The sequence below is a fragment of the Pleurodeles waltl genome, chromosome 3_1 (genome assembly GCF_031143425.1).
Source record: "Pleurodeles waltl isolate 20211129_DDA chromosome 3_1, aPleWal1.hap1.20221129, whole genome shotgun sequence".
Taxonomy (NCBI): Eukaryota; Metazoa; Chordata; class Amphibia; order Caudata; family Salamandridae; genus Pleurodeles; species Pleurodeles waltl.
The window spans coordinates 286,614,541-286,639,756 of NC_090440.1; the positions used below are offsets into that span (position 1 = coordinate 286,614,541).

At 46.8% G+C, this 25,216-nt stretch overlaps 1 protein-coding gene across 1 annotated transcript in view; it reads left to right on the forward strand.

The window, feature by feature from the left end:
* The first annotated feature begins 16,879 nt into the window (after nucleotides 1-16,879).
* Nucleotides 16,880-25,216, forward strand: part of MNS1 (meiosis specific nuclear structural 1) — a 133,982-nt gene continuing 125,645 nt past the window's right edge. Inside the window, exon 1 of the mRNA XM_069222419.1 lies at nucleotides 16,880-17,043. Coding sequence (XP_069078520.1) covers nucleotides 17,038-17,043 — 6 coding nt within the window. The 5' untranslated portion in view covers nucleotides 16,880-17,037. The remainder of the gene's footprint in view (nucleotides 17,044-25,216) is intronic.

Sequence of the window (25,216 nt, forward strand, 5' to 3'; positions counted from 1 at the left end):
GCAGACAATAAATATATCAAGTGTCTTCCACACTTGTGCGTTATCCCTGGATCTTAGGCTGCAACGGACCTGTCAACAACAACAACTGCAAACATTTCTAACAAAAAAAGCGCCACATTCACTTTAAGTACGACGACTCCGCAAAACACTTCACAACATCACACTTCATTGCAATCTACAAATCCAAAGCATCACAAGCTCAAAACCCTATTAATACTCACTCTTCATCACTTGCAGGCACAACACTAGATCTTCATCAATCTTCGGAACGAGCCACGGTACAGATTCTGGGGTGAACAATTTTTGGACTGGACAATCCCATGTGGTCAGTCCGGTCTCACTAACACTGAATGAAATGGTTCTCCTCCTTATGGGACAAACCATCAGTTTGCTACCAGTTCTGGTAGAGCATTTTCATCCTTCGCAGGAATCAATTCTCAATGAGGCGGATGGATATTTGGACCCTGTAAGTGGTGCGGTAGGACCACTAACACAATTTCAATACAAACCCAATTAATTTAAGCACCATGACCAATGTAAGCACGTAAGGAAAAACTCCACTCAGGAATAAAGTTAATGGATTTATTACAAACACAAGCTCAAGGTCATGTAGATTATTTGCAATACCAATTATAAAGATACATAATCACCAAGGGTTGTCCAAGGCCACAAAATATGTTTAAGCAAAATAACATTAACAAAGCTAAGAATTAAAGTAGGACAATACATATTATTAGAAAGAATATCTGCAGATATTATATGTTGCTCAGAATTAATAACCCAGTAGTCAATTCGATTTAGCAGAGTCATAATTTTGGCTGGGCAATGGAAAGCCTACATCTTGGAAAAGAGATAATCTAATATTATAGGTTACTAACTAATCTAAACAATGATAGAAAAGGAGATAGCGTTAGCATGTCAGAAGATTGATCAAGAGTCTTGTGAAAAGAGGGATACAAATGTCTAAGGCCCTCATTACGAGGCTGGCGGTCAACAGACCGCTATCCTCGTCGTGGCAGCCTTACAATCGCGGAGCGACGGTAAAGATCGCTTCATTTCAAGTTGTGGGGTCTGGCTCACTACGAGATGGCACACCGCCAGGCTTTTCGTGGCAGTTGCACCACCACGAAAAGCCTGGCAGTCATGCGCCCGGCGACAGGTATCTCCATCCCTGTCGCCAGCACACGCACCCCCACATATCCACACACCTACATGCATTCGCCCGCACACATGCACACACCTCTATACCCCCCTTCATTCACACCCACACACCCATTCATGCTCACACATCCACATACATGCTCGCATTCACTCCCCCTCACCCTACCCCCGCGCATGCATTCATACCCCCAACACCGCAGACACGCACTCACTCCCCACCGCTGCATTCAAGCACTCACCCCCTCTCCACGCAACACCCACACAGAAACTCGCTAACCCCCACATTCACAACAATTGCACACACGCACTCACAAACACCCCACAGACACCCCCCTTCCCTCCCCAATGATTCACTTACCTCGTCTGTCGAGGGGGTCATCTTGGGGGGAACGGGGTCCGGCGCTTCCACCGCTGGCAGCGCCCCGCCATCAGGACACCACCAGGCGTAATCATAGAACATGATACGGGGGTCTGAGTCCTGTTGGCATGGCGGTGCCGGCGATGGAACCACCTCTGCACTGCCAACCGCCAGCACGACTGCTAGCGATTTTCTGCCTCAAGTATGGCGGACAGCTGCCAGCAATCGGAATATGACAGTCTGCAGACTGCCAGCAGTGACGGTCTAGTGGTGGGTTTGGCTTTGGCGGTCTGACGAATAGACTGCCAAAGTCAAAATGAGGGCCTAAGTCTCAAATGCCATCTCAAAGGGCAAAAGAAGAAAGGAAGCTACCTCTCCAAAGGGCTCTGCATTCAGTGACTCTTCATCAGCAAAGTATCAGGGTAGCATCCGTGAACTGAGAATCTCTGCCCAAATTCCAACTGTGCACCGTTATATCAAAAAGGCACAAACATTTTGATTCACCAAAGGTATCAGTCCATGTCACATTGAAGGGGCATCTGCCAATAATAATCAATCACAGGACTCCAAGTTGAAACTTTTCTTCCTTTCTTAAGGAACTCTACACAAGTTTGAAACAATTGTATATGAAATCATTACATGTCTCTCTATGTTCTGTTCTGCGGGGTGATACAATACATTCTCTCTATGCTTAAACAATGGGGTGTATTACCAAAATCTAGTCTTCTCATGGGAACTTAACCTATAAAAAAGTTCACATTATGAAGTGAATTAGTATTCTGAGATGATCACAAAATGCAAACTATGCAGGTCTCCTTTATGCTAAGGCAAGAAATCATGAAATTATATTCAAATAATATGTTTTAATAAAACACATGTAATATGCAAGCTTATAAATTCAGCATTGATAACACTACCATAAGATGAATAATACATTTTATTGTAAACAAAAAAGGTTTTGTTAAATCATTCCATTAAGTACAATAGAGATGTGCATTTCTCTCATTTTTTAATGCATTTTAAATTCGTTAAATTAAGGAAATGCCTCCTTGGCATTGTTACCCCCTGACTTTTTGCCTTTGCTGATGTCAAGTTATGATTTGAAAGTGTGCTGAGGCCTGCTAACCAGGCCCCAGCAACAGTGTTCTTTCCCTAACCTGTACCTTTGTCTCCACAATTGGCACACCCTTGCATCCAGGTAAAGTCCCTTGTAACTGGTACCCCTGGTACCAAGGGCCCTGATGCCAGGGAAGGTCTCTAAGGGTAGCAGCATGTCTTCTGCCACCCTGGGGACCCCTCACTCAGCACAGACACACTGCTTGGCAGCTTGTGTGTGCTGGTGGGGAGAAAATTACTAAATCGACATGGCACTCCCCTCAGGGTGCCATGCCAACCTCACACTGCCTATGGCATGGATAAGTCACCCCTCTAGCAGGCCTTACAGCCCTAAGGCAGGGTGCACTATACCATGGGTGAGGGCATAGGTGCATGAGCACTATGCCCCTACAGTGTCTAAGCAAAACCTTAGACATTGTAAGTGCAGGGTAGCCATAAGAGTATATGGTCTGGGAGTCTGTCAAACACGAACTCCACAGCACCATAATGGCTACACTGAAAACTGGGAAGTTTGGAATCAAACTTCTCAGCACAATAAATGCACACTGATGCCAGTGTACATTTTATTGTAAAATACACCCAGAGGGCATCTTAGAGATGCCCCCTGAAAACATACCCGACTTCCAGGTTTGGCTGACTAGTTTTGCCAGCCTGCCACACACCAGACATGCTGCTGGCCACATGGGGAGAGTGCCTTTGCCACTCTGTGACTAGTAACAAAGCCTGTACTGGGTGGAGGTGCTTCTCACCTCCCCCTGCAGAAACTGTAACACCTGGCAGTGAGCCTCAAAGGTTCACCCCCTTTGTAACAGCGCCACAGGGCATCCCAGCTAGTGGAGATGCCCGCCCCTTCCGGCCACGGCCCCACTTTTGGCGACAGGACCGGAGGAGACAATGAGAAAAACAAGGAGGAGTCACTGGCCAGCAGGACAACCCCTAAGGTGACCTGAGCTGAAGTGACTCTGACTTTTAGAAATCTTCCATCTTGCAGATGGAGGATTCCCCCATTAGGATTAGGGATGTGCCCCCCTCCCCTCAGGGAGGAGGCACAAAGAGGGTGTAGCCACCCTCAGGGCTAGTAGCCATTGGCTACTAACCTCCCAGACCTAAACACACCCCTAAATTGAGTATTTAGGGGCCCCCAGAACCTAGGAAGATAGATTCCTGCAACCTGAAGACGAAGAAGGACTGCTGACCTGAAGCCCTGCAGAGAAGACTGAGACACCAACTGCTTTGTCCCCAGCCCTACCGGCCTGTCTCCTCACTTCGAGAAAAACTGCAACAGCGACGCGTCCCCCAGGGTCCAGCGACCTCTGTAGCCTCAGAGGACTACCCTGCATCTAAAAGGACCAAGAACTCCCAAGGAGAGCGGCCCTGTTCCACAAAGACTGAAACTTGCAACAAAGAAACAACTTTTAAAGGACTACACGTTTCCTGCCGGAAGCGTGAGACTTTCCACTCTGCACCCGACGCCCCCGGCTCAACCTGCAGAGAAACAACACTACAGGGAGGACTCCCCAGCGACTGCGAGCCCGAGAGTAGCCAAAGTTGACCCACATGAGCCCCCACAGCGACACCTGCAGAGGGAATCCAGAGGCTCCCCCTGACCGCGACTGCCTGCTTCACAGAACCCAACGCCTGGGAAACCCACTGCACCCGCAGCCCCCAGGACCTGAGGGATCCGACCTCCAGTGCAGGAGCGACCCCCAGGTGGCCCTCTCCCTTGCCCAAGTGGTGGCTACCCCGAGGAGCAGTGTCCAATTTAAAAAAAGCTTATTGCCATTTTTGCCAAAACTGTACATGCTATTGTGTTGATTCAAAGTTCCTAAGATACCTGAGTGAAATACCTTTCATTTAAAGTATTTTTTGTAAATCTTGAACCTGTGGTTCTTAAAATAAACTAAAAAAATATATTTTTCTATATAAAAACCTATTGGCTTGGAACTGTCTTTGAGTGTGTGTTCCTCATTTATTGCCTGTGTGTGTACAACAAATGCTTAACACTACCCTCTGATAAGCCTACTGCTCGACCACACTACCACAAAATAGAGCATTAGAATTTTATGACAAGACCGGAGGCTCTATGCTAAGAGAGATTGTACTTCTAAAGAGATTAGAGAGGACATTTCCAGAGAAAATTTTGGTAGAGGAGGAAGACAAGATTGGAGAGGGGGGGAAAAAAATTCGATTTGATATCCCTGAACGGTCGAAAGTACCCAAGGATCTGCAGAGATTGACTTCCACTTTTGAAAGAAGAAGCGTAGGCGACCTCCTACGGGAGGGCCAGAAGGTTGGCTTACCTTGATTAATGGGCGGTCTGGAGGAGCGCTGGCCACGGTTGCGGAAACCCCTAGTTCTTTGAGGGTAGAATTGGGGTTTGAATTCGTGAGAGTAGGAATTGAATGAACTGGCATATCCTCTTGAGCCTTGGTTCCTGTATGTACGGCCGGTAAAGCGGCTCCTACCTCTACCAGCCCGGGCAAAAACACGTTGGTTAAAGACTTTTTTGAGGTTTTGTTGGGCTTTATCCAGAGATGAACACATTGAAACGAAACGGCTAACGTCTTTTATAAAATTATCTCCAAAGAGTTTCCCGTCGGCCTGGATGCCGGGGTCTCGAGTGGCCAAGTTAGCCAACTTGGGCTCCATCTTGAGTAAAAGACCTTTGCGTCTTTCGTGTATAATAGCCGAATTCGCATTGCCCAAAAAACAAAAAGCCTGCTGAGTCCAAAGGGAAAGGTCCAAGGGGTCAATAGGAGTTTCCTCTAACCTGGCTGATTCAGCTATGTCGAAGATCCTTGCAAGAGGGCCCACCACGTCTAAGAGCTTGTCCTGACAAGTGGTCCAGGCCTTATCCACTCCCTTACGGGGATCTTTACCGAACTTGGTGAAGAAAGTGATGAGAGAATCATCAATAGTTGGGGTAGCTGTAATGTTGGAGTCTAATGACGGTCTAGGGCATTCAGATTTTAATTTGGATCTGGTTTGCTTATCTAAAGGAGAGTACTTATCTTGACTGCGAGCAGCAAGAAAAGAGGGCTGCTTGCAGTCAAGGGTGCTCTCTATGGTTTATGGCCCCTTCCTATTGGTCCAACTCAGGTTATGGTTTTGCTCCCATTGGTTAGTCATTCGCTAACCTTCCTGGGAGTTGTAGTTTCTTGACTGCTGCCGTCATAAATTACTAGGAAAATCTACATTATTTATTTTTGCTACTATCTTACCTCTAAGGGGAACCCTTGGACTCTGTGCATGCTATTTCTTACTTTGAAATAGTACATACAGAGACAACTTCCTACAGTTAATCATTTGAAATCCAATATTGTTTTGATATGCACTGTTAATTTAGAGACTAAATTCCATTATAATATAAATTTTATCCTACTAACTTGATTTAATCCAAATATCACCTAAGCTGAACTCTGAAATAGAAGCAAATGCACATTTAAATTGCATGTCAGTGCAGCTTCTACTTTTAGGTATTAATACTTTGATTAACATAAGGCATAAACTGTCAAATTTTGATGACCTTTGTGACACGAGGGGCTCTACTACAATTGAGACTACATCAATACTTTCACATCCAAAATCATCAGCAAACACCATAATCTCCCAATTAAATATGTTCTCAAATTTCTATGGTTATAAAATTAATTGGACTAAATGTGAAGCCTTACCAATGATCCCCGTTACTCCTGTAGCCGCTAAGGAAGGCCTTCCATTTAAATGGCTCCACTGAAAATTGAATTATTTAGGGACTTTCCTTATTAGTGGCATTAAAGGATATAGTTACAGATAGCCTAAACCCTCCAATTGAGCAGACCAAAATAGATTTTCAACGTTGGGCACTTTTGACCTTATCATTGAGGGGTAGGGTGCAGATTATAAAAATGGATGTGACTCCGAAATGCAATTATGTTTTTGGAACGATCCCACTTTCCATCCTGAGATCTTTCTTTTAAACATTAACATCTATTATTTCCTGGCATGTGTGGGGGTCGGCAATAGACCTTGTTTAAGTGGTCCCAAATTACCATCTTCATCAGTAAAAGGGGGCTTACATCCTGTCCATCTAGAATTTTTCTGGTTTGCATAACTGGCTCATTCTATCTATATGTTGCTCACACATAGGAATACACCATTATAGGTTATACTGGAATGATTCTTCAATCTAACATGCAATTAGCAATCTATTTAACCAAATGATTGAAGTTCACAAATTCCACTAATCTCATCATATATTCCTTGCAATTACCATGGCAGAAGGCACATAAATCTACAAATACTCTGCAAATTCTGAAACCTCATGATGGGACAATGCAGATATTATATTTAAAGGGGTTGAGCTCAATTGTCCTCTTCGGACTAGACATGAAATAAACCGAATATGAAATATATTTACATATCATCAATCTTTAGAATCATTCTCCAGTTTACAACAAGAATTTGATCTGCCTTTGTCACAATTGAATAGATACACTCAACTCTCATCCGCCATTGCTTTAAGTACAGTAAAAACTCATGACGTAACATCTCACTCCCCAGTTGCAGGCTATAGTCACACATGAAAACATTTCAAAGGTATAGTTTCTAGTCTTTATGCCATTCTAATTGATTTCTCTTTCTCTATAGAAAATTCACACAATTTAAGATCGTAGTGGTCCATGAGTTTGAATATGGAATTTATGGACAAAGAATGGGACAATATATCTTTAAACTGTATTAAGGGAGATAGGGATTCTCGTCTCAATTTCAAGTACTTTAAAATACTGCATTGTTGGCATTGGTCTCCAGCTAAGTTACACTTGGCTAAACTTAGACCTGATTTCCTCTGTTGGCGTTGTGGGACTCCGGACTGCGATATTCTTCATATATTGTGGGAGTCTCCTAATACTCGCACATTTTGGCTATTTGCCTACAGATCGAAGACTATTTGAAGACACACTCACTTTATCACTTCTACATGAATCTTCAGAATCTCCATCTATGTTCACTAGGCCTTAAAATGGCTTTCTACTGCTATCGGCTTAGCCAAAGTTCATATTTTACGTTTTTGGAGGTCCAATGTCTTTCCAACACTTCACTCATGGCTTGAAGATAGGTTTGATGTGGCTAACTTTGAGAAACTTATTTATAAATTAAATGACAATTTGGTTCATTTTAAACATATATGAGATCCTTTTCCAGGTTCACAATGACTTAGATTATATATTGTACATTTGCTTTTAGTGGGTTTGCACATGCTTTTCTCACATTTTGAATACATATAGGTGGTCATTACAACCCTGGCGGACGGTGTTAAAGCGGCGGTAAGACCGCCAGCAGGCCGGCGGTAAGAAATTAGCAATTACGACCATGGCGGAAACCGCCAACAAAGACAGCCACTTTAACACTCCGACTGCCACAGCGGTACAAACAAATAGCGTGGCGGTCGCCGCCAACAGACAGGCGGGAGACAATGTATCGCCCACACTATTATGACAGGCCAATCCGCCACCTTTTCCGGGGCGGATTCACCGCAGATAAAAACACAGCGGAAACTGGAATTTTCTAAGGGAAAGCGCTCACCTCTACACACTCCACGAGGAACGAGGACACCATGGAACCGGAACTCCAAATTCTACCTGCGATAGTCTTCCTGCTCCTCTACCAGGAGCACGAACGCCGGCGGCGAAGACCACGGTGAGCACTGCACCTACGACACAGGGGAGGGGGGAGGCAAAAAACAGGGACACACACACGCAACAGGCAACACCCCCACCCTCACCCACGACAACACACACACTAATACAGCATGATACATTACAATTACACCCCCCAAGGCCCCTCCGGAAGAATGCAAAGACCAAAGAAAATGAGTGTAACCATCGGAATATATTAAAAACAAGTAGGCAGAAATATATATATACACAATGTACAAAATAAATACCAGGCATAGTAGTCCAGGTACTGCCCAAAGAAAATCCGTGGAACACTGGGACCACACGGTATGGGCGAGGCCCACACATGATCCCCGACCATGACGGAGAGAACACTGCAGGGGCATCATAGAGCAAGAAAACAGGCACCTCAGAGGGAGGGAAAGGGGGGGCACCTCAGCCGCTTGAGTGCCCCTGCCGCTCATGGGCTAGCGGTGCCCTGTTCAGCGGTGCTTCAGATGGCGGTGCCCTGTTCAGCGGTGCTTCAGATGGCGGTCTACATTGCAGGGTCTCAGCTGCTGGCGGTCCTTCACGGCCCAACGGGCCTTTTGCTGGCGGTCCTTCATGGCCTGCCAGGCCTTTTGCTGGCGGTCCTTCATGGCCCAGCTGGGCTGGTGCTGGCGGGGGCCTCCTGGGCAGCTGGGCTGGGGCTGGCGGTGGCCTCCTAGGCAGCTGGGCTGGGGCTGGCGGTGGCCTCCTGGGCAGCTGGGATGGGGCTGGCGGTGGCCTCCTGGGCAGCGGGGATGATGGCGGTCTTCTCCGCTGTGCTGCTCTTCCCACACTTGCCAGGTTTCTTGTGGCCCTTCCCCACCTTGGAAGGTGTCACAGCTGACTCCACACTCCCAACGGGACCCCTGCGAGCGGCTTTGGTGGATGGAGTCTTCCCCCTCTCCCGCCGGGCACTGGCCAACTTCTGATGCTTCACAGGTGGGGGACTGTCTGTGCTGTGGCTCCGTGCCACACTGGCTGCCCTGGTGGCCGGTGCACTCCAGATTCCAGTGACTACAGGCACCACTGGTCCCGGAGATGTTGCGGCTGAGGTGCTACTTCGGGACCTATGAGATGGACGGGGTGGGGGAGGTGTGGGAAAGAGGTCAAGGGTGTACAGGAAAAGTTTTTGGGACACACTGGGACGGGTAGCTGGAGGGGGTTTGGGAGTGGAGAAAGAGGTGGTGGCTGTAGGAGGTGTACGTTTGGTGACTTTGGGTGAAGGTGCATGCGCTGGAGGCTGTCGTGAGGTGGATGACTGTTGGGTGGGTGTGTGCCTGCGTTTGTGTATCTTGGGAGGGGGCGTCACAGACACACTGGGAGAGGATACAGGGGACGTGTGAATGGTAGTGAGGGTGGTGACTGCACATGAGCAGGGTGTGGTGGTAGGTGTGCTGGAGAGGGACGAAGTGGCTGTAGAGGTAGTGCATGCAGGTGTGAGTGTAGACAAGACTGGGAGGGAGGAGGGAGACGAGGAGGAGGGGGACACAGTGGAGGCAGTGGATGTTGTTGTGTCTGCATGTGTGTGATGCTTGTGTGAGTGCCTGTGGGATGTGTGGTGCTTATGTTTGCTAGAGCTACCCTTGTGTGTTGACGTGTGTGCATGTTGGTCTGTAGGTGTGCTTGGGATAGGCAGAGGTACAGGGGATTGGGTCGGGTGGAGGAAGTTGGAGGGGGGAGGCTAGAGACGGGGACAATGGCTGCCATCCGTGCTGAGGCCAGAGTCTGAAAAGCTCGGTGAAGGGCCGCCTGACCAGAATGAATGCCCTCCAGGAATGCATTTGTTTGTTGCAACTGCCTCTCTACACCCTGGATAACATTCAAAATGGTAGACTGCCTAACAGTGAGGGACCTGAGGAGGTCAATGGCCTCCTCACTGAGGGCAGCAGGGGTGACTGGGGCAGGGACTGAGGTGCCTGGGGTGAAGGTGATGCCCACCCTCCTGGGTGAGCGGGCACGGGACAAAGGCTGAGGGGCTGCTGGGAGGACGGTGTTGGTAGGGGGGCTGGCGGCTGTACCTGTAGATGCAGGGGGCACAGATGTTGCTGCCACCACAAGGGAGCTCCCATCAGAGGACAAGTCCATGTCGCTGGTCTCAGCTCCTGTCCCCACCGTGGAGCTCCCCTCACCCTCTGTCCCACTGGTGAATTCTGACTCCGTAGTGTCGCCCTCCAGGGCCATGTGGGATGCAGCTCCCTCGTGCTCCGGTGCCACTGCTCCTCCGCCTGATGATGCTAATGCACACAAGAACAGGGAGACCAAAAAAAGGGGGGGGAGACAGAAGAAAGACATGTTGAGTGCATGGCGGACACGACAGACACAGAAGCCCCCTGCACTACGCCGCGCTCTTGGGCTCCACTGTTCAATTCCTGGAAAATGGCCTACAAGACTATGGACGACATCTGCACACATAGATGACACAGGGGCATGAATAGCTGTACTTGGCACTCTACAGAGGTGGGGTGGGGTGCCACATGGCCTGCCTTACGGAGGGGCCTTGCCTGCGGAACTCGCTCTGGCCTAGAGAAACCCACAGCCTACCTCCCCCACCCAGACACCTCGTAATGCGCGCAAAGTCAGCTGAATGAGAGTGTACTCACCCCCTTGTGTCTGCTGTGATGCCCTCAAGCGCCCATCCAACTCCGGGTAGGCCACCGCCTGGATCCTGAACATCAGGGGGGTCATGGTGCGACGGGCACCCCTCCCACGTTGGGAGGCCATTCCCAGCTGAGCCTCCACCATCTTCTTGCTCTAGCGGCGAATGTCCTCCCATCTTTTACGGCAGTGGGTGCTCCGTCTGTGGTAGACCCCCAGGGTCCGGACGTCCTTGGCGATGGCACGCCAAATATCTTTCTTCTGGTGGGCGCTGACCTACATGAAATGTACAGGGGAAAAAGAGAAGTTATTACCAACTGCACTGTCAAACTGATTGGCCCCCATCCCTACCCTTGCCATGTGGCACATGCATTCACCGTCTTTCATGCACGCAGCACTCTGCCCCCTTCCTTCTAACATCCAGCCCTCTCCACACAGGCATAGCCCATACATCATGCTCCCAGTGTACTTACCTGTTTGTCTGGAGGACCGTAGAGTAGCTTGTACTGGGGGAGGACCCCATCAACGAGTTTCTCCAACTCCTCCGATGTGAAGGCAGGGGCCCTTTCCCCAGACACTCGAGCCATTGTCTCTTCCAGACCGAGGTCACAGCAGCACTTGCAGTGTAGGTCCTCTCCTGTTGAAGATCAGGTATTGAGTGATTGAAGTGATAGAAAATGGCGGTCACGTCCGCGGCGGTGCGTACCGTCACCGCCGACGTACATCGTGATTGGCTCCTGGGACCCATAGGGTCCAATATTAACCAATGCAGCATTGCGCCGCGATCTTCGACCGCCTACCACGACAGTGTACAACGCCAGCGCAGTTACCTCACATCCCATTGTCCCTCTTTAGAGGTCAGGCACCCGCCATTTCAGGGGCCCACATGGCTTCATTTTCAACTGCGTCACACAGACCTAGGCCTAGACTCAACACACATACAGGCCACCTTTTGTGTATGAATGGTGTTCTGTGTAAACTGTGGGTACGTACCTCTGAGTTGTTTGACTCTGTGCTCGCTGTTGTCCTTCATAGGCACCGTCTGCTGGGACATGTGAGGAGATGGCGGCATCCTCCGGTGTACCGACTGTTGGTGGACCTGTCGACAATGGAGGAGCGACATTTGATTATCACATACAGGCTTGACCGTGCCACAATCCAGGAACTGTGTACCCAGTTGGAGCCAGACCTGATGTCAGCAATCCGCCATCCCACAGGAATCCCCCCTCAAATGCAGGTGCTGTCAGTGCTCCATTTCCTTGCAAGTGGCTCATTTCAAACAACTGTGGCCATGGCATCAGGGATGTCCCAGCCTATGTTTTCCAACGTATTGTCCAGAGTGTTGTCTGCCCTTCTGAAACACGTGCGGAGCTACATCGTTTTCCCTCAGTGAAAGGTGATTTCTATGCCCTGGGGCATATCCCCAACATCATAGGTGCCATTGATGGGACACATGTGGCTTTGGTCCCCAACCCCCCCCCCCCCCCACCCCCCCCACACACACAGGAGTGAACAGGTGTACAGAAACCGGAAGAGTTATCATTCCATTAATGTACAGATGGTATGTTTGACCGACCAGTACATCTCCCATGTGAATGCCATGTTCCCTGGCTCAGGGCATGACGCCTACATCCTGTGGAATAGCAGCATCCCTTATGTGATGGGTCAACTCCAGAGGCACCATGTGTGGCTATTAGGTGAGCACCTGGAAGCAAGTCAGTGGGAATGGTTGTCTGGGTCTGGGGATATCCCTCCAGGCTAGTGTGTGTCTGACAGTTGTCCCTCACCATTTGCAGGTGACTCTGGTTACCCCAACCTGTCATGGCTACTGACCCCCAGTTAGGAATCCCAGGACAAGGGCAGAGGAACGCTACAATGAGGCCCATGGGCGAACTAGAAGGGTGATCGAGCGGACCTTCGGGCTCCTGAAGGCCAGGTTCTGGTGCCTCCATATGACAGGTGGATCCCCATTGTACTCACCAAGAAGGTGTGCCAGATCATCGTGACCTGCTGTATGCTTCATAACTTGGCTTTGCGACGACAGGTGCCTTTTCTGCAGGAGGATGGTCCAGATGGCGGTGTTGTGGCAGCTGTGGAGCCTATGGACAGTGAAGACGAGGAAGCAGAGGAAGAAGACATGCACTATAGGGACTCAGTGATCCTGCAATATTTCCAGTGAGACACAGGTAAGAATACAAACCTGCATACTACATGTACTTTAACACTACTACCTCTCTACTGTCTATCATTTTCACCCAGTGTACGGTCACTGAGTTGTCACTTTCCCTTACGATTTCACAGATGTGGGTCCCACTGTGTGACATCTGCTTAGATTCTTCATGGACTAGAGCTGTGTGACATAGGTATGTTGACATTACTATTTAAAAAGCATTTTGTCACTGTAATTGCTAATACACTATTTCGAAATTACAGACAGACTCCAGATCGTTTTGTGCTTTAGGTGTGTTTATTTAAGTGCTCAATATTGGAGTGGGTAGTGAAATGGTGAGGGGTGATGGCGGAGGAATGTCCATGGCAGAGTCCAGTCTATTAGTCTCACAGGTGCATTGCTCATATGGGCATAGGAAGTGGAGCTGGGGCAGTTAAAGTATGGACAGGGTGACAAAGTGGGACAGTAGGATGACAATCAGGGTGGTCTCATTTCTTGGCGGGGGTCTTGGCATCGTGCTCTGTCTTTGTCCTGGGTCTCAGGGACCGTTTGCGGGGTGGTTCTCCCTCTGCAGGGGGTGGGGTGCTGGTGTGGTGGTCCTGTGGCGGGGCGTCCTGTCCACTAGCGCCGGCGGAGGTGGTGGGAAGTTCTTCGTCCATGCTAGTGTCAGGGGCCCGTTGTAGTGCCACAGTGTCCCTCCTGGTGTTCACAAGTTCCTTCAGCACCCCTACGATTGTGCCCAGGGTGGAGATGATGGTTCTGAGTTCCTCCCTGAAGCCCATATACTGTTCCTCCTGCAGGCGCTGGGTCTCCTGAAACTTGGCCAGTACCGTTGCCATCGTCTCCTGGGAGTGGTGGTAGGCTCCCGTGATGGAGGAGAGGGCCTCGTGGAGAGTGGGTTCCCTTGGCCTGTCCGCCCCCTGTCGCTCAGCAGCCCTCCCAGTTCCCCTGTGTTCCTGGGCCTCCGTCCCCTGGACCGTGTGCCCACTACCACTGCCCCCAGGTCCCTGTTGTTGGTGGGGTGGTGGGTTATCCTGTGTTCCCTGTAGTGGTGGACACACAGCTGATTGACGTGTCCTGGGGACAGAGGTATGGGCCCGCTGGGTGGGTGCTATGCTGGTGTTTCCAGAGGGTGGAAGGTCTGTAGTGGCCTGTGACTGTGTGATGGGAACCGACTGTCCCGACGTCCCCGATGGGCCAGGCTGGTCATCTAGATCCAGTTGGACAGAGCTGCTGTCATTACTGTGGGCCTCTTCTGTTGGTGGTGTGGACATGTGTGGACCCTCCTGTCCGGTGACGTTGGGAAATGGGTCCTGCAGGGGTATAAAAGGATGGTTATTACATCTGTGTGTGTCATGGTGTGCAATGGGTGGATGACCGTGTACCCCAGTGATTGCATTCCTGTGTGATGGTGGTTTAGGGGGGTGTATGGGTATGTGCAGTGGGCATGCTTTAGTGATGGGTGTCCATGCTTTGTTGTTGCATGCAGGGCTTGGTGTTGGGATGGGTGGTTTGTGATGTTGGGACATATGTGAGGAGTTGGGGTGCTGGGGGTGAGGGTGGGGGTATGCGATAGCATGCAGGTAGGGTGGGGGATGTAATAATTGAAATTTGACTTACCAGAGTCCATTCCTCCACCTGCTCCTGCGAGGCCCTCAGGATGCAGAATCGCCAAGACCTGCTCCTCCCATGCTGTTAGTTGTGGGGGAGGAGGTGGGGGTCCGCCGCCAGTCCGCTGAACCGCCAGGTGGTGTCTTGAGACCACGGTACGCACCTTCCCCCGTAGGTCGTTCCACCTCTTCCTGATGTCCTCCTGATTTCTTGGGTGCTGTCCCACTGCGTTGACCCTGTCCACTATTCTTTGCCATAGCTCCATCTTCCTTGCAATGGAGGTGTGCTGCACCTGTGATCCGAATAGCTGTGGCTCTACCTGGACGATTTCCTCCACCATGACCCTGAGCTCCTCCTCCAAGAACCTGGGGTGTCTTTGCCTTGCCATGGGGTGGTGTAGGTGATGTGTGGGGTGGAGTGTGTGGTGATAAGTGTGGTGATATGTAGTAGTGTGTTGTGTAAGGTGCGTGGAAGTTGTGTGGGTGATGGTGTTGTGTGCCTGTGGATGCTAGTTTGTTGATGGTGGTGTCTCTCTCTGGCCTTCTCTCTGTGATTCTGGTCGTATGGGTTTGTGGGTGAAGTGGGTGTGTGTTTTATATTGTAATGGGTGTGTGGGAGTGGTGTATGTCTGTGCATCAGGTGTGTGTATTTGGAATTGTCCAATGTGACTGGGTTTTGTAAGAGTGTGTGTATTTTGAGCGCAGCGGTGTGTACCGCCAATGGAATACCGCGGTTGAAAGACCTCTGCGTGGATTCGTGTGTCGTGAGAGTGTGGGCGTATTTATGATGGCGTGACGGTGGAGGTTTTGTTTTCGCCAGTTTATCACTGACCTTTGGTGTGGCGGACTTGTGTGGGTGTCTGAATTTTGGCGGATTCCGAAATGTGGGTCATAATAGCTGTGGCGGTTTTCTGCGGCCGCGGCGGTGGGTTGGCGGTCTTCTGCACGGCGGTAAGCTGCTTTTACCACCAATGTTGTAATGAGGGCCATAATTCTTTATTTTCTATAATATTATTTTTCTAATTTGCTGTATTAATCAATTGTCTATGTATGACACTATAGTACTGGTACTTTCTTTTTTTTCCTTTTGTTTTATTTTATTTTGTTCATACCCCTCACCCCCATCTACCCTTGACAATCATTTGTTTATATGAAAATATTTGAATGCTAATCATTGTTTCTGTAATTTTGGGAAAAATGTAATAAAAATTGAGATACTTAGAAGTTCCCTGTCGGTACATCATAGAAAGTAGTTTTGCAAAGCGCAGCATATGCTGCTCAGAGACGTTTTAATTCCCTCCTCCAGAAATCAAAAATAAATTTGGGTCAACTGCAAATAGGAAATGCTTTGATTGTACATCACAAAATATCTACTATATGGTGTCCAAGGCATACATGTCATAGCCCTGCCAAGTTTCCTTGGTCCCTGTGTGATGTGCTGCTCCAGTCCAGGATTTTTCTTTGAATTCTGGGACTTGTAGTCTTGTTTATTCTACTATAAAAGAAGACTACAAGTCCCAGAATTCAAAGAAAAAAAAACCTGTACATGAACTTGGGAAACTTGGCACCTATGTAATATTTTAGAACAGGAAAGTGGAAGATTTTGGGGAAAAAATCGGGCGGAGGGAATGGGGGGTGGATTTCCCCCTTTGACTTGGAAGTAGAGGCATTTTTTGCGGGAGACAACTCAAATAAGGGCATTTGTGGCTCCAAAAATCGGAAGTATCCCGCCTGCGTCGCGTCTATTGGCACGCATGTCCTTGGTATGTCAGCACAACATATATCGCACTCTAGTTTATAACTCAAATAATCGGAATACTATTATTTACAGCTCTAGGATTTTATTGATTGCCATGTTGGAATTGCTGTTTCGCCAATTTATAATACAAAAAAACGAAGAAATTTGTCAAGTAAGCCTTCAGCTACACAACTTTAACGGCATTAGGATATCATGAATTTAAATGCTTCTTTAACCATAGACCCGACCTCTTTCTAAAAAAGAAAAGCACTATCTTGAAAACTTCAATAGTGAAAATGCATTTTCGGGTGAGATCTCGGCAGTACGACGTTTTAAGATGGCCGTCACAGATGCGTAAAGGGTCAATGCAAGGTTTGCTCGACTTACCACCGAGATTGTGCGCCAATAGCAACGACCATTAGACAAATGTTGAAAGTGCGCCAGAATGTAACATGGAGACTTGGTTACTAAGACAACGTGGCAAACAACGGACAGGGCTGACTGTGGGCGCTAATCTGCGAGCGCAGGGAGGCTCAAGGTTTCTGTGTACAAGTAAAGTGCTCCTTTTGTGGAGAGGGTCTTCGGGCCATTGATACTGTGCAACCATGATGGTGAGTAGCAACGAGCGCCTTCCGTGCGCTGATGAGCTTTTCAAGGGGCGCTCGGATGATATATTGCAGGCGAGGGAGTAGTGGCAGCGCGTATTTCTATTTACTCCCTAGGCTTCATACTACACGTTTTCATTACATTTGTTGGAAATCTAGGGGATCGTTGTTAGTTAGAGGTTGGTTCTGGTTGGTGCACTACGAGTGTACTTGAATTTCCCAGGAGGCAGGTAATAAGTCGCCAATCTGCTGGACTGTAAGCACCAGGGTCATTCCTCTTTAGAGGAAGTTACGGTAGGTAGCCGTCCAGCCAACTTTACACATAACCAAAAACGCATCGTTGGAATCAGTGGTATGTGGTAGAATGGTAATCTCTGAAAACTCTGATGGTGGTTCAGTGATCGTGTTGTGTGTGTGTGTTCGTGTTTTTTATTTTTTTTATTGTATTTTTGTTATTTTAATGCGGTAGAAAAACATACAGTGTGCATTACAAAACGGGTCTTGTACGTATAAAAATATTTCTGGAGCAATATGATGGACCCTAGTTAAGGAGGTCCGAATTGTGAGTCTTTTTGACACTTGTCGGCCTTGGAGTGAGTGCAAAATTTCAAGAGAAGGTGAGAGTTAAGAGGACCAGTTTTCGGCATATGAAGTGATACTTTACTACGAAGGCCAAATGATGCGAGCATTTTACAGAACTATATTCAATGTCGTTTGCCTCTAAAGACATGGATATTACTGGCAGTTCTAAAAAACAAAAACTTAATGAAATCCCCCAATAAAGATGTTTAATCAGTAATCCAGATGCATTCTTTCTTAATAGATGACCACCATGTTTGTGCCAATAAGAAGGACACGTGACCCCCTAAATGAAACGCTGACTTGACTTGACTTGATTAGACAAAGTGTTGCACCTGGTTCAAGTGTATTATTCCACCTGTCAAGCAATGTCTTATATACTTTAAATTCTGATTCTGAGAACATAGCATAAAATGTACTGTTAGGAAGAAATCCAAGTACTCAACGTGCTGGCCCAAGACTAGTGGAATATGGTAAACAAATACTTTGACATATTAACATTGCAATTACACAGATTTTACACTATTCATTCAATCGTATTCTTTCAAGCACAGTTTGGTAGATCCACCTCCACTGTGTTCTCTTAAATGAGGAAATGCAGGTGATTTTATGGTAGTTGTAATTGTAGCTATCATGTTTCATTTTTATTCACATAGAGGTCGTGATTTAAACTGTATTCAAAATGTTGTTCCCACAATAATCTGAAATTTCCACAACACACTTTCTATTCTAACAAAATTGACGTCGCAAACAATAACATAAGATACATTTTTTAAATTGTGTTTAATTTTATGGACTCCATTGACACTGCACCCACCTTGAGATGAATGCTTTTCCTCATGTACACAATTTTGTCTCTCCCACTGTAGAAGAACTGGAAAGCTTCTTTGACTAATATAAATCTGTCTCCTGCCTGGATTCTTTTCCCCTCTTATGTTGTGAGGCTAATAGGGGATAGATTAGGCCCAACCTAACACAATCTCTTCTCTACCTCTCTGCGATCAGGGATAGTCCATGTTTCTTGGAAAAGGGCGCATGTCACACCACCCCCCCTTTGGTAAAAAACAAACGCGGACCCAGAAACTCTCTCTAATTTCAGTTAAATCTCTTTGCTCCCAGGATCACTAAGATTATCAACAAGATCATAACACCCAACTATCGATATACTTCGATACTTTAAATCATCTCCACTCCTCACAATCAGGATTTAGTGCTTACCACAGCACTGAGACTTCACTTATGGAAATATCAGACTCCATCAAACTTACGCTAGACGCTGGCCATAACACCACCCTAATTCTATTAGACCTCTCCACAGTGTTTGACGCAATCTCAAATATGATTCTGTTACATCACCTTGTCTCTATTGGTGTGGAGGAGATGGCCCTAGCATGACTGGGCTCCTTTTTGGACCATAGAGAACAGGCAGTTTAGCTTAAGCCGTTTTTTTTTTTGAGGCAAAAATTCTCAAGTGCGAAGTTCCTCAGGGCTTGGCCCTGAGCCCCACACTTTTTAATATTTACATGATACCGCTGGCATGCCTGATTGACTCATTCAATATCCAGGTGGTATCCTATGCAGATGACACCCACGCTTTGCTGAGTTATGACAATGGTAAATTGGAAGCCAAGTCAATGTTTGCAGGTTGCATGGTAGTAGTGATGTGATGGCTTAGAGCCAATTCTCTACAGTGTAACTTAGAGAAAACTGAAGTCCTGTTTGTTTGGTGCCAACCCCTTGCCTGGTTGGTTAGGGGCCTGGCCAACTAGTTGCATTTTACCTTCCCCCTGCCCCCACACCCAGAAGTGGTCAATAATTTAGGGATGCACGTATACATTCATCTATCCTGAAAATACCAGACCTCAGCAATGGTTATAATCTCATGTTGGATACTGAGGATGTTGAGAACATTTCGTAACCTCCTGCCCCTGGGAAGACCAGAAAACAGTAGTCTAGGCATTAATCCTCTCAAGACTGGATTACGCTAACATTTTATATGTTGGGGTCCCTGCCTACCTAATTCATAAACTGCAAATGGTACAGAAAACAGCTATTTGCCTTTTGTTTAAACTTCCCAAACATGCCTCGATCTCCCACTACTGTAACCAATTGTACTGGCTAACAGTCAAACAAGGAATTATTGTTAAAGCCCTGACAGTGGCACATTCCGTCTTCTACTGGTTCGAAATACCTGTCCAAAAGATTTGTGGAATACTGTCATAAAAGACCGCCACGCTCACAGTCTCCCTGGCTGCTACACATTCTCTACACTAAACAGAAGAAGTGGAGTGGTTCTTTCTGCTCAGTTCTGTCAGCCAAGTACTGTAATGAGCTCCCTCTTCCACTTAGATACATCCCAGAGAATAACTTATTTAGAAAACACCTGAGAACACATTTGTTCAAGCTGTAGGGTGGTTGATACGTTCCTTTTGGCAGTCTGCTTCAGCACCTGGACACTTGTAGCTGCACACTTTAGAAATCTACTCATTCATTCATTCATACATATGTTGATTTCTCACGGCTGTAGAATGCTCATTTGTATTTCCGAATGGCTCACATTGTTATTGTCGCATTCCACCTTTCTTTTTAACCTCCACCCCTCAGAGAAAGAGGGTACTGTAAGGATTCCTCGGGATGGTGCAGACCAGTGGTTTGCAATTAAGGTGTCAGAATGGGCGCACCTGGTAGCGTTCCATAATATGGACTCATATTTCCATAAAAATCAGAAGATGGTAAGCTCAAAGACCATGTCTTCTCTCACTATTCAGATGACATGCTTTAGGGTTGTCATAAATTACTTGATTTCACCACACACCTGGTGTCACCTGGTACTGGCTCTTTTATACTGACTGCTGAGAGTTTCCTATTAAGTTTGAAACTCTTGCTGTTGGAAAAAGACACCTTTCTCCTTTCTTGAGGAGCTGCTAGCAACCTTTCTAATTAGGTCTTTCCACTTCATTCGAAGTGGTGGCAGTCTTCTCCACTATGGGCATCTTGAAAGCCCCTTCACCACGATCAGCTAGTGTCTGCCCATTATGATGCTGCAGAAATCTTCATGAATACTCTCACAGATGTTTTTGCACACTTAATTTGTAATCAAACCAGCGGCTTGCTGTCCCTGTCCATTCGTCAGACACACGAGGAATCAGGCTCTCTCTACTTCCACTAGAATGTCTATCCCTAGAACCCTAGTTTCACTTGGATTCATACTTTGTTTTTTTCAACTAGTTGATGTCCAATATGCGTCCGTTGTATCATGTACCGAGTGAGGAATCAGGGCATTATGATGGGAGAACCTCTCATCCCCAAGTTGTTAAGTTATTCTCAATTATGAACTTCTTTATCTCTTGCACTGCTTTCAGCTTTGAACAGAAAATAACAACTATTCTTTCTACGCACAGAGACAACTATTTGGGGAGTCCCATCCTATAGCTGAAGACTTTCGGAAGGGCATTGTCCAAAGGCCCTCTCTAAATTCCCTTCAGTTTTTATTCAATCTTTTCTTTTCTGCTAGGGTTACCAGACAAATCTTTCATGATTTAATAATCAGCAGGATTGACAGCCCTGAGATGTTAATCCACTGTGAACTAGTACTCTTGAGTTGGGATTTGGTTCCTGATATGGGAAGACAGGCAATGAAACAGTGACACCTGTGGGTTGTGGTCCATTATTGCCTAGAAATGACATGTATAGATGGATATGTTTAATTGTTATCTCCTTTGAATAATAGCAATGGCTTTGCGTTTTACTCAGGAGTATCCATGTTTGGCAGCGATTAAAGCTTGACTGGCAGAAGCTTCCTCTCTTTTTCATCCAAGATCAAAATACGCTACAGTGGAGTCTGCTAGGAGCATGCCTTTCGTATGTGAAAACGCTTCTTTATGATACTTCGCTAAGGACCATTCTGTTTGATGTTTTAGAACTTCACAGTTGCCTCTCAGAGACTAGCTGGGTATGGGACTGAACCTCCCGCAATTTGTGACCACACCTTCTGGTATGGACCAAAAAAGGGCCAAAAATGCACCCATGTAAGATGAACTGATGTTTGGAAAATACTGGCTTTTGGGTTTTTGGTTGTCTACCTTTCTGAGCTAGGAGTCAGCTGTCACACATTAGAAACTTGTAATATGTGCATCCTAGATAACACTGGAATGACACCACATGCACCTCTAATGTTGCTTTGCGGCTACTCCAACATCTGCCACTTGCAGAAAAATCTTTTGCAAACTTTGTTGCAAGCTTTTCTTATATGCATTTATTTTGTTTTGTACATTCCTTATTTTTCAATGTGATCTTAATCAATTGTTTTTAAACAGTCCCAAGTTCATTTCAGGACACAAGGCCCTTAGTCAGGGGGCTGATATTACATGTGCAGTGAAAGCTCACATCAAAAAACAAATATAAAACACCCTTGGGATTTATGCCATACAGAAAAATGGCAAAAAGTCACTAAAACATCTTTTTGATTTATTCACACATAGGAGAGAGAATGTAGCTAGTGCCAGAAAATATGACTTATAAATGAATACTTAAATCAAGCAAAATCATAATAGAAGAAGTTGCAATATTATGTCTTCAATGGTGATAGTAAAATAAAAAGGTTTTGTCACTTGTTGTGAGTCTCTGAATCTCTGGATGGTAGCTGTTATAGTGCAGTCTCCAGCAGTTATACATGTATCTTTGAGTGTCAGCAAAGTTAGTCAGTGAAACACCTGATATCGCTGGTTGTAGAGAGTGCAGTGTGGACGCTTACTGGGAAACCTATTTGATCATACTTCAATATCTTGCAACAGCGACTCCTGTCTCCCAGAATGTCTTGTGACATCAGAGGCTTATCCACTTCTTAACACTTACTTATGCATAATACCCATCTAAGGGTATAGGTCATCAAACCAGGACTCTTCAGCCATCTGTCCTGTCCTTTTCTTTCAGTCTTACTTCAGGTGTAGACCATCCCCTTGCAGTCAGCCTTGAGCCCTCAATGCCAGGTGTTTCTTGGATTTCCTCATTTCCTTTTTCCTTGAGGGTTCCAGGTGAGGGCTTGCCTGGTGGTGTTTGATGCTGGCTTGTGGAGGGTGTAACCTATCCAGCCCCAGCATCTTTTCAAGATTTTTTTGGTGCGCAGGGTCTTGGAAAGTCTGCTGCCACAGGTCGTTGTTGATGGTGTTTGGCCAGCAAATTTACAGGATTTTCCTTAGGCAGGTGTTGATGAATGTTAGAAATGGCGTTCCTTGTTATCAGGGTATGTGGTCTGTACAAGCAGGAACCACCATTCTAATCAGGGTAAGTTAGATACATAACTAAATTAACCTGTGCTCAGCTCCTGGTAGCTTGGCACAGAGAAGGCAGTCTTAACTTAAGAAGCAATGTGTATAGTATTTGTGCAACACACTCACACATTAACACAATGAAAACACCACAAAAAGACTCCACGCTGGTTTAGAAAAACAGGAGATCTTTATCTGAATAAAATGAGACCAAAACAACAAAAATCCAATCAGTAGATCATGAGATATCAGTTTTAAATTAACAGATGCAAAAGCAGTGCTTTAGAAAATCATTAAAGGTTTGGTTCCAGTTATCATTTCTTCCACAGTAGTAAAAACCAGTTGCTGCTGTTTTGCGTGTGAGGCTGGTTGTTAGACCGAGTTAGTTAGCTAAATAGAGCCCCATGTAAGGGAGGCGCTAGCCGGGATCAGTCTTCCTGCGGGCCTTCACCCCACTCACTACCTTGGAAAATAGATGAAGTCCGCTTTAATGCAGGGGGAGCTGGTGCCCCACTCTGGCTCCTCAAGCCAGCGGTTGACAAGCAGCACAGCTGTCGTCCTGGCTACTATGTTGTTTACTGGGCTGGGCCAAAGAGTTCTCCTTAATACAGCAGTCTCATGCACAGCAGGAAGGTGGTGCCTCCACCCGGCACTTAGGCTCTCACAGGAACACTGATTCTCCGGCGCACTGGCCTTTGTAGCGGTTCAGGGAGAGTGGTTAAGTGGAGTTGATTATATCATTCACCCATCAGCAACACCAGCTGACAATCCGGCACGCTTCCCAAAAGCGGAGTGCTTGTCTCTGCAGATTGGCCGCTTTTAGTAGCATTGCAGATAACAAGGTCTTTTATGACCCTGAGACCTCGGGGAGAACAGGGAGCAAGCCCTTGAAGTCTCTCTGGGTTTAGTCCGTAGTTCTGTTATAGGGCAGAGGTTAGTAGGTCAAATCAGGGAAGCAGCTCCTCAGAACAGTCAGTCACAGCAGAGTGGCAGTCCTCCAGCACAGCAGCCTTTACTCCAGGAGAGTTCATTTCAGGTGCAGTAGTGTACTGATTTCAGGGGGTCAGAGACCCAGTATTTATACCAAAAGTGCGTTTGATGTGGGGGATGACTTCAAAGGATCACTCTGAAGTGCTCAGGTCCCCCTTTCAACCCAGTACTGGCTCCAGACTATCAGTTGCGGGTAATATGCCCTTTGTGTGGGCTCAGGGCAGTATCCTTTGAAGTGTAAGTGTTAGCCATTCCCATCTTCCCTCCCCAGCAAGACCCATCAGTATGTAGATGAATGCAGATGAGTGTTGTGGGTTTCTGGAGGGAATGCACAAATGTAGCTGTACCTTGTCCAGACCAGACGCATACTGGGGACAGGCTGTCAGGCTCAGAGCAGTGAGAACAAAGCCATGCCCATATTCTAAAAGTGGCATTGTTAAAATAGTGATAATTAATCCAACTTTACCATAAAAGAGGATTTATCATTACTATTCTAATGTTATGAAACACAATACAGCTACTCCTTTCTGATCAGGAATTACAGCCTAAATGTATTTTGAGGAATTCCCAATGCTGGCCTAGGAGAGGAGCAGTAATGGAAAACGACTTTGGGAGTTTTTTATTACTGTGACACGTAAAAGCTTAGATTACATGTCCTGCTTTTTACTTGCATGACACCCTGGGCCTACCTTAGGGCTTGCTTATAAGTAATAAAAGGGAAGTTTAAGACTAGTCAAGATGTTTTAAATGCCAAGGCGAAGTAGCAGTGAACCTGCACACACAGACCCTGCAGTGGCAGGCCTTCTGCATGTTTACAGGGCTACTGAGTGCGTGGCACAATCTGTGCTGCTGGCCCGTAGTAGCAATTAATTTATTGATCCTGAGCATATGGTATACCACTTTACAAGGGACATACAAGTAAATTAAATATGCCAATTGTGGATACACCGCAATTTAAGGGGAGAAGCATGTGCACTTTAGCACAGTTTAGCAGTGGTAAAGTGCTCAGAGTCCTAAGGCCAACAACAAGATACAGCAAAATAGGAGGTGAAAGGCAAAATGTCTGGGGTAAGACCACTCTAAGGGTGCCAGTTCTAACAATGAAGGTTTGGACTTTATTGGTGGTAGTCACTGTTGCCCTCCAGGTTTCTTCTCCATACAGGAGGATCAATTTTACATTGGTGTTACAAAGCGTGATCTTGGTTTGCAGTGTTAGGTCCTTGGAGCTCCAGATCTTCTTTACCTGAATGAAGGCAGCCCTTGCTTTGCTGATTCTTGTCTTGACGTCTGCCTTTATGTGGCCCTGCTTGCCTATGACACTGCCTAGGTAGGTGAAGGTCTCA